This window comes from Madurella fahalii, assembly GCF_045866475.1.
Source record: "Madurella fahalii IFM 68171 DNA, scaffold_3, whole genome shotgun sequence".
In the NCBI taxonomy this organism is placed as follows: domain Eukaryota; kingdom Fungi; phylum Ascomycota; class Sordariomycetes; order Sordariales; genus Madurella; species Madurella fahalii.
The window spans coordinates 1,976,490-1,990,735 of NW_027263973.1; the positions used below are offsets into that span (position 1 = coordinate 1,976,490).

Sequence of the window (14,246 nt, forward strand, 5' to 3'; positions counted from 1 at the left end):
GTTCTGGCGATGGCGGCCGTGTTTTCTCCTCCCTCCCCCCCCCCCCCCTTCCCCTATCTTACCGAGAAAAGCGCGAGTGCTGCTTCCAGCTGTGCTACGACCCGCGACGGCCTTCCATGCTTTATGAAACCCCCACCTGTTCTCCTCATGGGAAATGCTTGGCCATTTTGACGGAAATGCCCTCCTGAGTGACTCCCTTGTCGTGATGTTAAGGTGGCATGCCGCCGCAGCCAAGACTGAAAAAAAAAAGGGGGGGGGGAAGGAAGGGGGGCGGACGGGGCGTTTCCCACCGATACGGGGCAAGTTCCGCCCTGCCACCTATCGCGCCTAGCCCGGTTGAGCGGTTCCTCTTTTACCTAAGCCCACTTCGGTTGCATGGCTTTTGATTCTCGCTGTGCACCGCCCGAACCCGATTCCTGGGGCCGCAAACTTGCGCAGACTAAGAGTCAGACTGGGCCGCCCGCCGAATCAGTGCAGAGTGGCTGAATCCCGCGGAGGCAGCAGCTTGCAGCCAGTTGGATGAGAGCTTGGTGGCTTCGTACTTACACCGGGGGTTCCAGGGGGCGGGACTCCAGGCTTTCAATGCCGAAGCCGGCGGCGAATCAATTGGCGATTGATCGCCTGCGGTGAGTGCCAGTTGTGCGCTTGTCCACCATCTGCAAAGTGTTACCCCATCCCTCCTACCCTCCCTTCTCCTGTCGTGTAAAGAGGGGTAACTAGAAACAAAGCAACTATCGTCGTCGAGGGGAGAAGCTGAGATAGAGAGTAACCCTCCTTCAAGACGCTGGCTGGCTGATGGGGGTGGGCCGGCGATCGGGCCCGGGCCTGTGATGCTACCCAAAAGCTGCCGCTGTTTGGTTTGGGCCCAATGCCATGAGGGGAAATAGCGAGAGGGTGGGAAAGGGGGGCTGTTTGATGCTAGGTTTTCTGCATTCGTCTCCTGCCTGTGTGGCTAGTTGCAGGCCACGTCTACGACGGTTCAGTCCGGCATACTGCGCATCTTTGATAGATCTCGCTAGCAACCGAGATCGACCTGGTTTACGTGGTTACCTTGGCTATCTTGACCGGCACCGGATTTGGTATTAGAACTGGCTAGAACTATGTTGCAGGAGGATAAACACTAAGAGCGGAGGCAACAATGGGGGGGAAAAAAATGGTGGAAATAAAACGCAAACAAAACTTTTGGCTGGGCCGTGTCCAATGCCCATTATCATCGCAAAACTAGGCGAAAATGTTATCAAAAGAGCAAGCGAAATTCGGAAGAAACCCATTCAGAACCCTTCGTTTTCCCAACGCCGAGAGACAATCATCTCTATCTCGCTTTTTCCAGGCCTCTTTCCCCTTGCCCGCTTCCCGAAAGAACACCGTCAATAACGCCGAGATGTGTTTGTGTACCCCGCCCAAACGGGGAAGCTCCTCTATGCCATCTCCCATTCCCAAAGAAAAACCTGGCTGGAAACGCCATGATCTCTGCTCCATTTGACAAGACATTAATAATGCATCGGGGGTGTCTGATGGCAGCCCAAAGTTACCTGCGCTTTCGCGCTGCTGCTGCGGGCTTACGGCCGTTAAAGGGATTTCTCCAACATGAATAAGTCTCTGAACCCTTCCCTCCAGCTCTTCTCCTGATCGCTGGTTGGTTTGGGCAAGGGGCTCCTGGCATAGCCGCCATAGCCCATCCAGCTCTGCAGTCCGGACTTGACTCCGACAACGCCGCCTTGGATGGCCGTCCAGTCGCCCTGGGCAACGATCTCCTGCATTTCCTGAGCCGCGGCGTATTCGCCTTGGTTGTAGAGCTCCATCGTCTTGATGCACGCCTTGGGCGCGATGTTGGCCAGGCCGGCGAGGATGCCATGGCCGCCGCCGGCCAACGACTGAATGGTGAAGTCGGCCGAGCCCGCGAGAACCAGAAATTCAGGGCGCTTCGGGTCGTGCGTCTTGGACATTTTCCGGGTGGCCGCGGCCACGCGGTTCAGCTTGCCCGTGTTGCCGCACGTGAGCTTCACGCCCACGATGTTGGGGTGCTCAGCAAGCCGGACAATGACGTCCGAGGAGAGGTCAAGTCCGCCCACGGCGCCCGGGAAGTTGTAGATGATGATGGGGATGGGCGACGCGTCTGCGACGGCCGTGAAGTACTCAATGACGGTCTCGGATGCCGGAGAAAACAGCGGAGCGTAGTAGGACGGCGGCAGCACGAGCGCGTAGTCGCCGCCCACCTCCCACGCCTCACGGCAGTATTGGATAGTTTCCCGTGTGCTCTGAGAGCCGCAGCCAACAATGACGGGCACATGTGAGAAGCCCGAATCATTGAGCGCCTTGCGTGTGGTTGCTGTGACCAGCTGTCTCTCCGCGTGGGTGAGATGGACGGCCTCCCCGTTGGAGCCTTGCGTGGCTAGGCCGGTAACGCCAGCGCGAGCCAGCCGGATAGCATGCCGCGCAATCGTGTCTGTGTCCACGTCCTCGGTTCTCTCATCGAAGAAACACATGGTCGGCACGTAGACGCCGGGCGCTAGCGGCCGCGTCATGTGGAAATCTGACGCCTCAGAAGCGCTGCTGTATGAGCTGCTTAGCGGCGAGTGAGGCTCCACTGCGTCCAGGTTGCCGGGCATGAGACCCGATGAGGCCATGGAACGGAATGGGATTCTGTTGAAACCGGCAGTGAAGCTGCCGCTGGGGGAGGGAGCGTCATTGTGAGGAGACATGGCGTAGGGAGAGGTCAGATGAGAAGATTGGAAGTGGCGGTTCGCTGAGTGGAAATGGACAGGGAACGATCTGAGAACGTGTAGGGAGGCTTGCAATATGAACGAGATACAAGGAGTGTCCGCCGTCCAACTCCGGGGGGAGCAGACGGTATTTGTATACACGAGAGGATCGTAGAAGAGGAACGGCTGGTGGAACGAAGGGGCAATGTCGAGGACACGGGGGACCAAGACAGGGGATGGGTGCCCATGGCAAGGAGCCGATGGATGGGTCGATGCCCGAAGTGAGTGATGAAGTGGGTTTCTTTTTCTTTTGTCATGCTAGACACCCTAGCCCTCGGTCGGCAGCGTTCGATGAGTAGGCTCGCTGGAGACTGGGCCGAGGATGGCGCGAGGTACCGGGCATGTCAAACTGAATGCTGGCCAGAGGGCAGCTGTACCTATCCGTACATTCGGAGTAAGAATGACGGGAGGGTGAGAAAGCTGCCATGATTTGCGCATAAGGCAAAAGCACCACCTCGTCGACGACAGGGATAGGCCCCCTCCCTCTTCTTGGCATGCCCAGGAGGACCTGCGCACAGTGCGCATTCCAGACCTCGCGCACAAATCTGGGGTTCGCTGTCTGGAGCCGGAGAGACAGGGGCAGGATCCAGGATCAGTACAAGGAAATGTGGACACTGGTGTGTGGGGGTTCAACTCGCCCGGATTGAAAGGAACCACAAAGACAAGGCTGTCTTCAGCGCTAAACTCGACAGGGGAATGCTTCCCTTGGGAGCATGCTCTAGTGTATCCATCGAGAGCATCCGAAGAACAAGGCGGCAGGCAACCCAAACTGCGAGCCTTACACATTGCAGCTTATACCCGACCGATACCTGTTAGAGGCAGCCAGGTGTGTACTTGTCTGCTCACAAGCACAAGCATTGAGGGATTCGCCGAGATGATGTCAAGTCCGGGGTACGCGCTCCTGCCGACCTTTGCGTATTGGTGGACCCCCAGCGTCCTGAATGACGCCGGTGACGCTCCCGCTGTTGATCAGGTGACATGTGTGCACACTGTCAACGTTATGCTGCGAGCCACGTATGTGCTGGTGAATCGTGAAGGAGATTGGGCGAAAGAACCTCTCCATTGGCCGACTTCAAAATTGGCTACTCTCGCGGACGGATCTTACCGAAGCATTGTCTGTACTGAACGGCGAGAAAATGTGGCGGAAATATCTGTCAAGTGGCTTAGAAGAATGCTGCGGAAGACACGGGCGGTCAATGGTCCTGTCGTTTCGCCCTGCGGGAACATGTTGTGCATATGTTTCCCAAAGAAAAAGGAATTCATGGAAGCGTCCGTTGCCGGAACTGGGAATTTTCAAACGCCACAAGGATTGACCTACGTGATTGATTGGATGGCGGCGTCAGCCTGGACTGGCCGCGCGGTGTTGCATCACCATTGTTTTTCTTTTTCTTTTTTTTTATTCTTTTTAATTTTTTTTTTTTTTTTTACACTCCATTTTCTTTTTTCGCCCGTCTACCCTCGGCCCTAAAATCTGAAGAGGCTCAGCGGCGGATACGGCGACCGACTCCTTGCAGATTGGCGGCCTTCGCCCTGGCATTCTCGGAATAGCAACCAAAGCTCATGAAATTCGCCCGGAACGCTCGATTAGGAACAGGCGACTGATGGCTGAGCAGGATACCAGCAGAAAAAGGTCTGCTGATAGCTTTGCTTTGCCAACCAGTAAGGGTGATGGTCATCAGGACATGCCCGCAGCTGCCAGCGATGTGGGCTTTGACTTCCGGAGTAATTGGCCCAGTTGGTGGCTCGACAGCCGGCCGACGGACATCTTCGGATGAGACGGTAACATGCGATGGCGGCCCACGACGAGCGGTCCGTCTGCACTGGCGATGTTTACGCCTTTGGCCACCACGTCGATAGGTGTCATTGCGCCAACAACAACGTCAACAATCCGCCAGCGAGTAGAGCGGACGCAGACCTGTATCCGTTTCGTTGTCTGCGACTGGCTGTTTCGGGGTCAATTGGGGAGCAACGATGCGCACGGAGGGGTAGTGAGGGGTTGCCGGAGGGGCACCTGACACGGTCTCGACACGGTTTCCGACCATTCAGACCCACTCCCAAGGCTTCCTCCCGAGTGCTCCTGCATCTGGATCCAGTCTGGCTGACGAGACGCAGTACTTCTGCCCGACTCGCTGCAAGATGACTTGTGAGTTGGTGAACCTCTCTCTAGAGCTTGCCGAGTCAGCTCTAACACTGCATTGGGCGGAGATGGAAACGGGCGCCTTAGACAGACGACTCGGGCGGCCGAAACCTTCCATTCGCGGAACCAACAATACTTCGACCAGAGGTGACACGGCAGTGAGCGAGTCTTGATTTTGGAGAACTTCCAAGTCTTGTCATCTGAAGTTCGCCCGCTGGTCAGTGCGCCATCCCGCACAAGCCCTGGTCTGAAATCCCGGGTTCCAGCAACTCGGTTCTGGGTCGGGAGACGGTAAATCGGTTGGCCAAGTCTGTCTTGACCCTCGTCTCGTATTCTGGCTCCCAGTCGTCAATACCTTGTCTTCGGCCAGACCAAGCGATTCCAGACTAGCGAGGATGGAATTGCCCGAGTGAATAGTTCCGACTTGCTTCTTGCCAGGCGCCAATGACTAGCAGAGAGACTTGTTTTTTCTGGTGAAATTGAGTTAATCCTTGTCGGCGTTCCCCAAACTAGGGAATGTGCATACCGTGCTATACACTGTGTCGTCTGCAGATCTGTGGAGTTCCAATAACCGAGCTCATTCGCGGGGAAGTGCGTCGTAGAGATCGCGTGACCAGCCCCGGGTTCAGGTACCGGATCAGATCAAGAACGATGCTGGCATACGGCACTGTAGCTCCGTTCCCCGCGAATCAATGGCGTTGCCGATCTCAGTCGATGGATTGAGTCTTCGGCCAGGGAGTGGATATGCTGTGCCTCAACCCTTCCTTTTCGTGTCCGATAATTGAGATGCACATGGTCCCATGCTCGATGAAACTACTCCAGTACGGATACCCGCTCTGGGCCCCAATGGTTTTGTTGACCCCCACGTTCTTTTAATAAGCTCCGTATGAAGCGAGGTTCTCGATACAGTACGCGTCGTCCGGGCGGTCTCCTGATTCTTTCCTCCATCCGGCGGCCATAGAGCGCAAGTCGAACCGACCGACGTCTATTCGGCTTTGCTTCCATATACACGAGACAGTGTAGGATTCATAACATCTCGTGTTGGTTTCTGCCTCCAATTCCACCAACTGGATTTGTAAACACATCTTACGCATCAAGGACGAGAATCCAATACTAACCCACCCCAGCACCCATGCACTTTTCACTTGTGCTTCTATCTCGATTTCCTTTAATCACTCCATCAAACACCCATCATGGAACTCGCGTTCGACTCCATCACCTACGACGACGCCCGAACCAGCCCCGCGACCTTATCCCCTTACGATCCTATAACTCAGAAAAAGTCTTGAGCCACCTACGTCAAGCCGTAGGCGGAGGTTGTGACGCCCTGACCCTCCAATATAAGACAGGCCACTTCCACCCTGACTTCATCACAATTATTCCCTGGCTGGCTTTGCTCACGCGACGATAACCCGGATCCTCTTCTGGGGCTAGCCAATGGGAGAATAGAACGATGTCATACATCTGTTCCGGCATGCGGGCCCCGTGGCTCTGGATCCATCAGCCCTCCGACCGAGCCTCGGTGCCTGCCGAGAACCGTGTCCCGTGCTTAGCCGCATGCGCCAGACCAGATCTACGACCTGCCGCAGCAAGAGGAATGCTCGCATTCTAGACGCAACGCTTAGTAGACACGAACCACTCTAGTACTGAGGTTGGCGGGGATCTCTTTGAACCTAAGCACCCCAACCCCTCCTCTTGAAGCCCTACTGCCCCATTGGTTGCGTCCGTCCCGGGAGGCTGTCCCCATTCCTGCGCCGAAAGGACTCAGCATCCCAGCTGGCGTCTACCTGACGGAAAAGGGATGTCATACTGCTAGATTCTCTGCAAGCCCAAGTTAAACTCGTACGGGGCAGCGACCTGCTTGGCTAGACGTTTAACCAAATAGCAGAGATGTTTGACCACAACGGTCCGCTTCCCTACCCGATCGAATGCCTTGAACTACGCTAGACCAGAGGATTGAATGTGCTCGACATGGCCGGGGTCCAATGCGTTTCCAAGGGACAAGGGACAAGAGCGGCTCTACGTTCTTCTGCTCTTCGGCAGCCACCATATCCTGATCGAACCCCGGCGCTTAGTGGACGTAGACAAGTCGCTAGCGTCTCTTACCTAAACTAAAATCAGTGACTGCTTTTAGAAGATCGTGATGAGCCGAAACAGGGGCTAGTCTAGCTTCGACCAATTATCCCCGAGCGAAACCAGCAAACTGAAAGACCTCCCATTTCTTTCATCGCATTGATCGAGTTAGTCGACAACTGAGACGGACAATCCTTTGACCAGATTGACAAGGCCAATATCATCATTTCGATATCAGACTTACTCCATCCGTCCGAGGTTCTTATTTGCGCCGAAACAAAGCTGGTGCTTCTGTAGGTATCAAGTATCAAAAGTGTAGGGCGTTATGTAAGGGTTTGCTAACAGAACATGCTGTGGCTCCAAGTTGGCGTTCCACTGTGCCACCGAGTGCCTCTACTAGTAGTTGCTCGCATGTCAAGTGCCCCCGCACGCGCCCAACAGACCGGCACCTGCAAGGTGGCAGTCGATCGGATACATGCACAGTGTGTGCACTCGTTTTCGATGAACGGCTCAGGTCGGATGGAGCCCAGGGCTGGCATGGATGACTTGGCGACGGTGCTGTCCGATCGTCCCATGGGACCCCCCACGGGCAAACTCCAAAGGAGGCGAGCTTTGGTGGGGGCGGGGGCTGCGATCTCAGTTAGGTAATGCCCTATAATTGTCGTAGTCATATAAGCAGCTGGTTCAGGGAGGCCCAGTACCGTCGGATTCACCGCCAGTTTTACGAGACAGCCGTCGTTAGCGGCTCGACACACAAGACTCGACTCAGGTCAGCCGAATGCAGCTGCAATGGAGCTGCAGCAGGCTGTCACGAGTTGCGCAAAAAACGCTACATATTCGCAGGACTCCACTGTCTCACAGGGGCCACTCTGCCAGACAGCAGCGCATAGCTATGCCCGACTACTGCAGAGCGCTGCATAACAACGCACATGTCACGAGCGGGAACGCGGGAGCTAAACACAAAGCGGAAACAACTTTGTCATAGCCACCTACGCAGCGCGAGCGGGGAAGGGGCTGGACTCAGGCGGCATGCTTCGACTCCTCCCCTAGAACTGTAGTAGGTGGAGCGGGGCCAGGGCGTTTTGCCTCTTGTTGGTGCCCCTGACTGATTGGACCGTCGAGGATTTCCGCGGATGATCGCGATTCGCTAGATATTATTCATCGCCGTTACCCCTTCCTCTCGGCCCTTAATGTTCCACAGACCGGGCTGGCTGTGAGCACTTTGTTCGGGTTCCACGCGGGGACGACCTGGGGACCTTTGGGCTCGGGCCAGGATTCGGGCCCCGCGCCGGGCCGGGTCCATCCCCACTCTGGCAGAACACATCCGGAGCGGGGCAGCTAGTAAAAGAAGATGGCGATTCGGCTCGGCAGTCGTCGGGCCAACGACGCGCGGCGCATCTTAAGCAGGATGGGCTGATGCTTTTTCATGATTCACATGTGTGCGACAGCTGGGGCTTCCGACAACACGGAGTACTATACTCCATGTTCCGCCGACGCACGGCTGCCAGGAGACCCGGGCTCGAGGTGGGGGCTTCGGGGCCGGCTGCCAATGTGCTGCTTGACAACATTCCTAGCTTGGGCGTTGTGTTGGGCGGCGTGTCCTACAACTGCATGGCCGCCGAGAGACCGCCCGCGTAGCTTGTACTGTACGAAAATCCTCGGTCGAATTCCCGACCTTGGTCAAACCCCTGATTAATATGTAAGACGCGAGCAACAACGACCCCCACGGCAATGGGCGCGCCGACGTCATGCCGCGTTTTCTAAGCAGGGGACGGGGCGAAATCGGACCCGAATTTTCGAGCTCAGCTGGTCTCGTTTGACGCTCCAACCCCCGAAAGCAGGGTTTTCATCACAGTGATCAGTTCCCAGCTAGACGAGTCGGAGAATGGGCACTGTTGAGAAATGCCGGCATTTGGCCCTCCGTCCGCGGTCCTTACCCCTTTCCGCACACTGGCGTCCCTGGCATACCAATGAGACGATTCGAATTGTCAATCAGACTTTGCATACCGGCTAGAGACACGAGAAGGCGGGCGTAGGTGGTGCATGGTCCGAAGCTGCAGGTCCCGGATGCCGCATTCGCGCGGGACGGAACAGACAGGGAAGCTCTGGCTCGACTGGGTGGGCGTGGGCAGGCACCGTGGCTCGTCCGGACGGCCCGCATATCACGCCCGGCCGTGCACACCGCTATTACAAGGGTGCAAATGACGGTGGTGATTCGTGACTCCGGGATGTTTTCACCACCAGCCGCGGAGCTGGTTGTCCGATTGCTCTGTAGCTCCTCCACCACAATGGGTTAGATTACCACGGACTGGACAGCAGGTCGAAGCGAGCGTGAACTAGCTAAAGGTCATATACCCATTCCAACCAGAGAAAACCCGACAGATATACTCGACGAGGCGATGCAAAGGCAGCTTTGCTCACTGTAGCAACATGTCCAAACAAACACGCGAGAAAAGGGGCAGGAACTGTCGTAGGGGAGGACCCCCATTTTGCTGGCGACGACGAAGGAGGATATTAATACATCACGGTTTTTAGCCTCTAACTTGCCCGTACCCCCTTCACTCTCATCTACAGTGGGCCTTGCCTCGCCATCATAATCCACAATGCCCCAGACGACGCCAATAACAATGCGGCGCAGACCGAGAACACCCTCCCATGGGCGTCACCGTCTCCCGTAAACAGTAACGAGACCACCACAAAGACGTTCAGGGGGATCCGCAACATCCCATAAACCTGCGCGCGCACGCCATCGTCAATGAGTTTCCCCTTCAGGAAACCCATACACGGCCAGTACATGCCCACGGCGGCCTCGAACAGGCAGAACACCCAAAACGCGGACTGCTCAGACCGGGGATTCGCCGACAGGAAGAAGCAGCCGGCCGACGCACCCAGGATGGCCACAAGCAGACTGACATGACCCATCAGCCGCTTCTCAGTGATAATGTTGAAGGCCAGAGACGAGGCGAGCGTCGCAGCCATGAAGCTGGAAAAGATGACGCCGTACGGGAGGTCACCCTGGGAGGACTGGACCGACTTGAGGGCGGGCGTCCAGAAGAAGACAAAGAGGTACATGGATCCTTCGAAGACAGTTGACGCAGCGCCCAGAGCGAGCACACGGGGGTTAGACAGGACCGTCCGGAAGTTGGACTTTGTCGTGCTGTCTTTTTTCTCCTTGGTCTTGTCCCCACCTGTCTGGCCGTAGTTTTCTTGCTGCTAGCCGTCAGCCATTCCTCCTCCTTTCCCGAACCAAACCCTCTTTTATCCCACCACAGAAGGGGAGAGAAAACGAAATGAAAGTGTTCAGGACAACTCACCCAACTCGCCGCGATGACGACCGCAGTCAGACCCAACACCGCTGCCGCCGCCCAAAACGGCGCCTTCCTCGTCCCCGCGCGCGCAACCAACCACTCGCTCCCCACCCCACAAGCAATCGCCACGATGCTATTCAAGCTACTCATAATCCCAAACACCTTCCCCATCTCCTCCTCCGCCCCTACCTCTTCCTCCCCCTCCTCGTCCTCCTCTTCCCTTTCCCGCTCCGCCACATGATCACCATCCCCGTTCCCAGCCCTCCTTCTACTCCTCCCCCTACTAGTAGTACCAGTAGCAGCAGCAGCAGCAGCAGTAGTAACAGCAGCAGCAGTAACAGCAGCATCAGCATCAGCATCAGCATCGGCCGCCGCCACCGCCGCCGCCGCCGCGGCAGAAAAGTCGCCGACGAACCAGCTCTCGAACGCGCAGAACAACAGGCCGGTGCCGACGCCGCCGAGCACGCGGCCGAGCACCCAGCCGATCGCCCAGGGGCTGGCGGCGGTCAGGGCGCACGAGAGGGCGTAGACGGCGCAGAAGGCGAGGCAGGCGGCGCGGCGGCCGCGGCGGTCGGCCCAGGCGCCGACGACGAAGCCGCTCGCGGCCGACGCCACGAAGCCCGTCGCGAACAGCAGCGGCACCGCCGCCGGCGGCACCCCGTGCTCGTCCCGGTACAGCGGGTACAGGAACGGCCCCTGCAGCCAGTCCGACGTCATGGCGAGCGCGTAGGCCGTCAGGAACGGGACCGCGTTATACCCGGCTTTCTTGCGCGGCTTCTTAGTGGCTCCATGATTGTTATTGTTATTAGTGCTGCTGCTGTTATGATTCTGCTTGGGAGGATTTTCTTGGGGTCCTGCTTGGGGTGGGGGTTTGTTGTTGCGCCGGCGGCGCTGGATGGAAAAGAGGACTGCGCAGAGGGCGAGCAGGAAAGAGAGGTTGAGGGTGTAGATATCTATGGTGATCATGGTTTGGTTGTGGTTAGGATGGTTGTTGGTGTTGGCAGTGCTGAGCGGGTTGCTGCGCCTCAAAATGAAACGGGTTGAAGTTGATAAACGGAGAAAAGGTGGGTGAGTAAGAGTCGGCCACTAAGAAAAAAAAAAACCCAAAAAACAAAACAAAGTCTGTATGGTGGAGCAAAAAGAAAGAAAGTGCCAAAAGAGAAAAGAAAACAAGTAATGAGAAACGAAACAAGTGGCCTTTATCTGATCTCTCAATTACCCGGCTTGGAGGCGGCAAGGATGGGCAGGATCGCAGCTGTGTGCGACGTTCCGTGTTTGGAGTTTGGCTACGAACGGGGCACGGCTTGCGCCTCTCAGCACTTAGCATCAGAATATCTATAAAAAGTGTCCAAGTGAGAGATTCTGGAGGATTTCAGCTCCGAGCTTGATAATTCCAAAGACCAGGTTCTCTCAATGGGGTCTCTCGCCTACACGCAACACTAACATGGGTACGGATAAGGTTGTCGATGCATATACAAGCCTGAAAACTTGAGACAGATTCGCTCCATACCTCCGGGTCCCTGCCAATTGACAACCGAGACATCACGCCTCACAACACAATCACTATTGAGGACAAGAGTGGTTAATTAATGCTACTAGAGTAACGTTAAGGCTCTGAGCCCAAGGAGTTCCAGTGACACTACAGTGTACTCGATACTCGATGATAACTTAACAATGCCATCCCAATCACCGCACCATCGAAACACAAGACGACCGTAGCCCATCTCACACCTCCTCCTCCAGCCTAAAGTTGCTCGTCGGCCGACGCGGCAGTCCCGCCTTCTCGTACGCCATATCGGTCATTCTCATCTGGTTGATACCGTCCGCGCTGCTGAACCCAACCCCCGTGCCCTCGCGCCCACGCACATGGTTGACAAACTCGTCCAGCTGGTACTTGTACGGCGTCCAGTAGGGCGCTGAAACCCGGTCGATACCCGCCGCTTGCAACGTGTAGGCCTCCTTGGTTCTCTTCTCAGTCCATTTCCGGACCACCATGCCATCCGTCTTGTTGCGCACGACGAACTCATCCTTGACCTCGATCTGATGCGAGATACACCCCTAGACGTTACCAGACATCTTCACTTCCCGGGTCACCAGCTTCTCCTGTCCCTCCGGTAGCGTCTCGTCTGGTATTACCACGGCCCGGTGCGTGACCAAGGCCGTTGCGGACGGCGACTTGCCACCCTCGGAGTCATTCGGGGCCTCGTCGAGCCAGTGACGTTCATCCATCACAGTCACCCGAAGTGCCAACCCTGTGCTGCCCACGAGATCCGCCTTCGCCTCTCCCACACCCCCGTTCGGAAACCGCCAGAAACTGTCGTAGCTGCGATCGCAGAGCGGGTCATTCGGTCGCGCCATCGTTGCAACCTCGCAGCGCGTGCACTCTTCCGGCTCCGCGCCGAATATGTCCCGCAGAAGGACCATTGAGTACGGCATGTCCATTAGCGCGCCGCCAGCCAGGCGATAGACGAACCTCAAATCCTTTTTGACAAAGGGGTTCTGGAGGACCGTCAGAGTTACCTTGGCGTGAATGATATTGGGCTTGTCTAGCAAGGCTAGGAAGGCAATATAGCACGGCTGGAATCTATAGTGGTAGGCCCCCAGGAGGACGGGAGGACTTGGGCTTTGAAGCAATGGTGACTGAAAGAGCAGCTCTGCTTCCGTGGTATTGGAGGCGGGTGGCTTCTCGAGAAGGACATGCTTTCCCGCCGAGAGAGCCTTCAACGCCCATTCTATGTGGACGTTGTTTGGGAGGGGGATGTAGACTACGTCGATAGAGGGGTCGAATACGAGGTCTAGACGCGTTAGTTGAGGCCTTCGATGTTGTCAGGGGTCCATTGCCGCAACATACCCAGGTAGCAGCCAAATACCTTGGGAATGCCATGTTTCTTGGCGAATTCTTCGGCCTTCTCCCTATCGCGGGAAGCAATGCCTTCGACGATTACTTCCGGGTGAAGGTTTGCCGGGGCGATCAGGGACATCGCTCTTCATAACGAGTGAGTGTGGTGTGCCACCGGCAGACCCATAGAGACTTACACGATGTCGCCCACCCCCAGAACACCAAACTTGAGCGCATCACATGTCTTGGGAGGCCCTTGCGGTGGGAACGAGATCAGCCAGCTGCGTTCGACGTACTCGAAGAATCCCATGATTGCGGTGTATAAATGGAGGGCAAGGAGCCGGGTTTAGCAGTGGCCACCAGGCGCAGCAGAGTGAAAAGAATCCGAGGCGTCTCCGTTAAGCAACAATGCCGTGGTGATGGATCTGGGCAGCAGGAAAAGCGGCAATTACGAAAAGTGATACTGGATCCCGAGTTGCAAACGAATGCTGGCGTGCTGTTTGCAGGACTGAGAGGCAGAAGATCAATCCGGTTGAAGAAGTGATGTATGACGGGAAGAAACTGCTCGGCTGTCAGCACGGAAGTCAACACCGAATGACCATGATGAGTGGCACTGTATTGTGCCTGCTGTGCTCGCCCCAACCCCGCGCAAAAAGGGATCCCCAGGGCAGGAGCAATTTCCGGTGCCAGAAGCTGCTGAAGCAGGCGTGAGTCTCACCGCTGCCGCAGGAACACTCGGCACGCCAGTCCAGCCAAGGACGGCAAGAGACCCAGGGGGAACCATGTAGTCTTCTCATAATCCTAACATACAATATACACATGCATAAAGCATAATATAGTCTGCGGTAGGTACACCGGCCACGCATCACCGTGGCCTCCTCCGGCGCAACATCTCCATCCCTACACGTCTAGAGCCCCAGGATACACCCTATCCATCGCCAGCTCGCCGCACGTGTCCGCTCCCCTACTCCGCCGCCCTCGTCCACGCGCTTGATCCTGCAAACCGCTCTTCGTCCTCCCTAAGTTTGAACCTTGCCTCTAACCCCATACCGTCTGCTTAAAAGGGCTGCCAAAAAAAAAAAAAAAAAAAAAAAAGCACACACGGACCGTCCAACCCAACCGCTAAA

At 56.4% G+C, this 14,246-nt stretch overlaps 3 protein-coding genes across 3 annotated transcripts; all 3 read right to left on the bottom strand.

Annotated features, from left to right (window-relative positions):
- Positions 1–1,568: 1,568 nt before the first annotated feature.
- Positions 1,569–2,702, bottom strand: MFIFM68171_06050 (Dihydrodipicolinate synthetase; the record flags this gene model as incomplete). The annotated part of the gene is made up of 1 exon (XM_071061470.1): positions 1,569–2,702. The coding sequence occupies one exon, from the start codon at positions 2,700–2,702 to the stop codon at positions 1,569–1,571; it is 1,134 nt and encodes a 377-aa protein (XP_070917571.1).
- A 6,838-nt stretch (positions 2,703–9,540) lies between these two features.
- On the bottom strand, positions 9,541–11,246 carry MFIFM68171_06051 (Molybdate-anion transporter; the record flags this gene model as incomplete). Its single annotated transcript, XM_071061471.1, has 2 exons — positions 9,541–10,182; positions 10,287–11,246. The coding sequence occupies 2 exons, from the start codon at positions 11,244–11,246 to the stop codon at positions 9,541–9,543; spliced, it is 1,602 nt and encodes a 533-aa protein (XP_070917572.1).
- Positions 11,247–12,005: 759 nt separating this feature from the next.
- MFIFM68171_06052 (D-xylose 1-dehydrogenase (NADP(+), D-xylono-1,5-lactone-forming)) lies at positions 12,006–13,429 on the bottom strand (the record flags this gene model as incomplete). Its single annotated transcript, XM_071061472.1, has 4 exons — positions 12,006–12,320; positions 12,375–13,075; positions 13,132–13,265; positions 13,317–13,429. The coding sequence occupies 4 exons, from the start codon at positions 13,427–13,429 to the stop codon at positions 12,006–12,008; spliced, it is 1,263 nt and encodes a 420-aa protein (XP_070917573.1).
- Between the last annotated feature and the right edge of the window lie 817 nt (positions 13,430–14,246).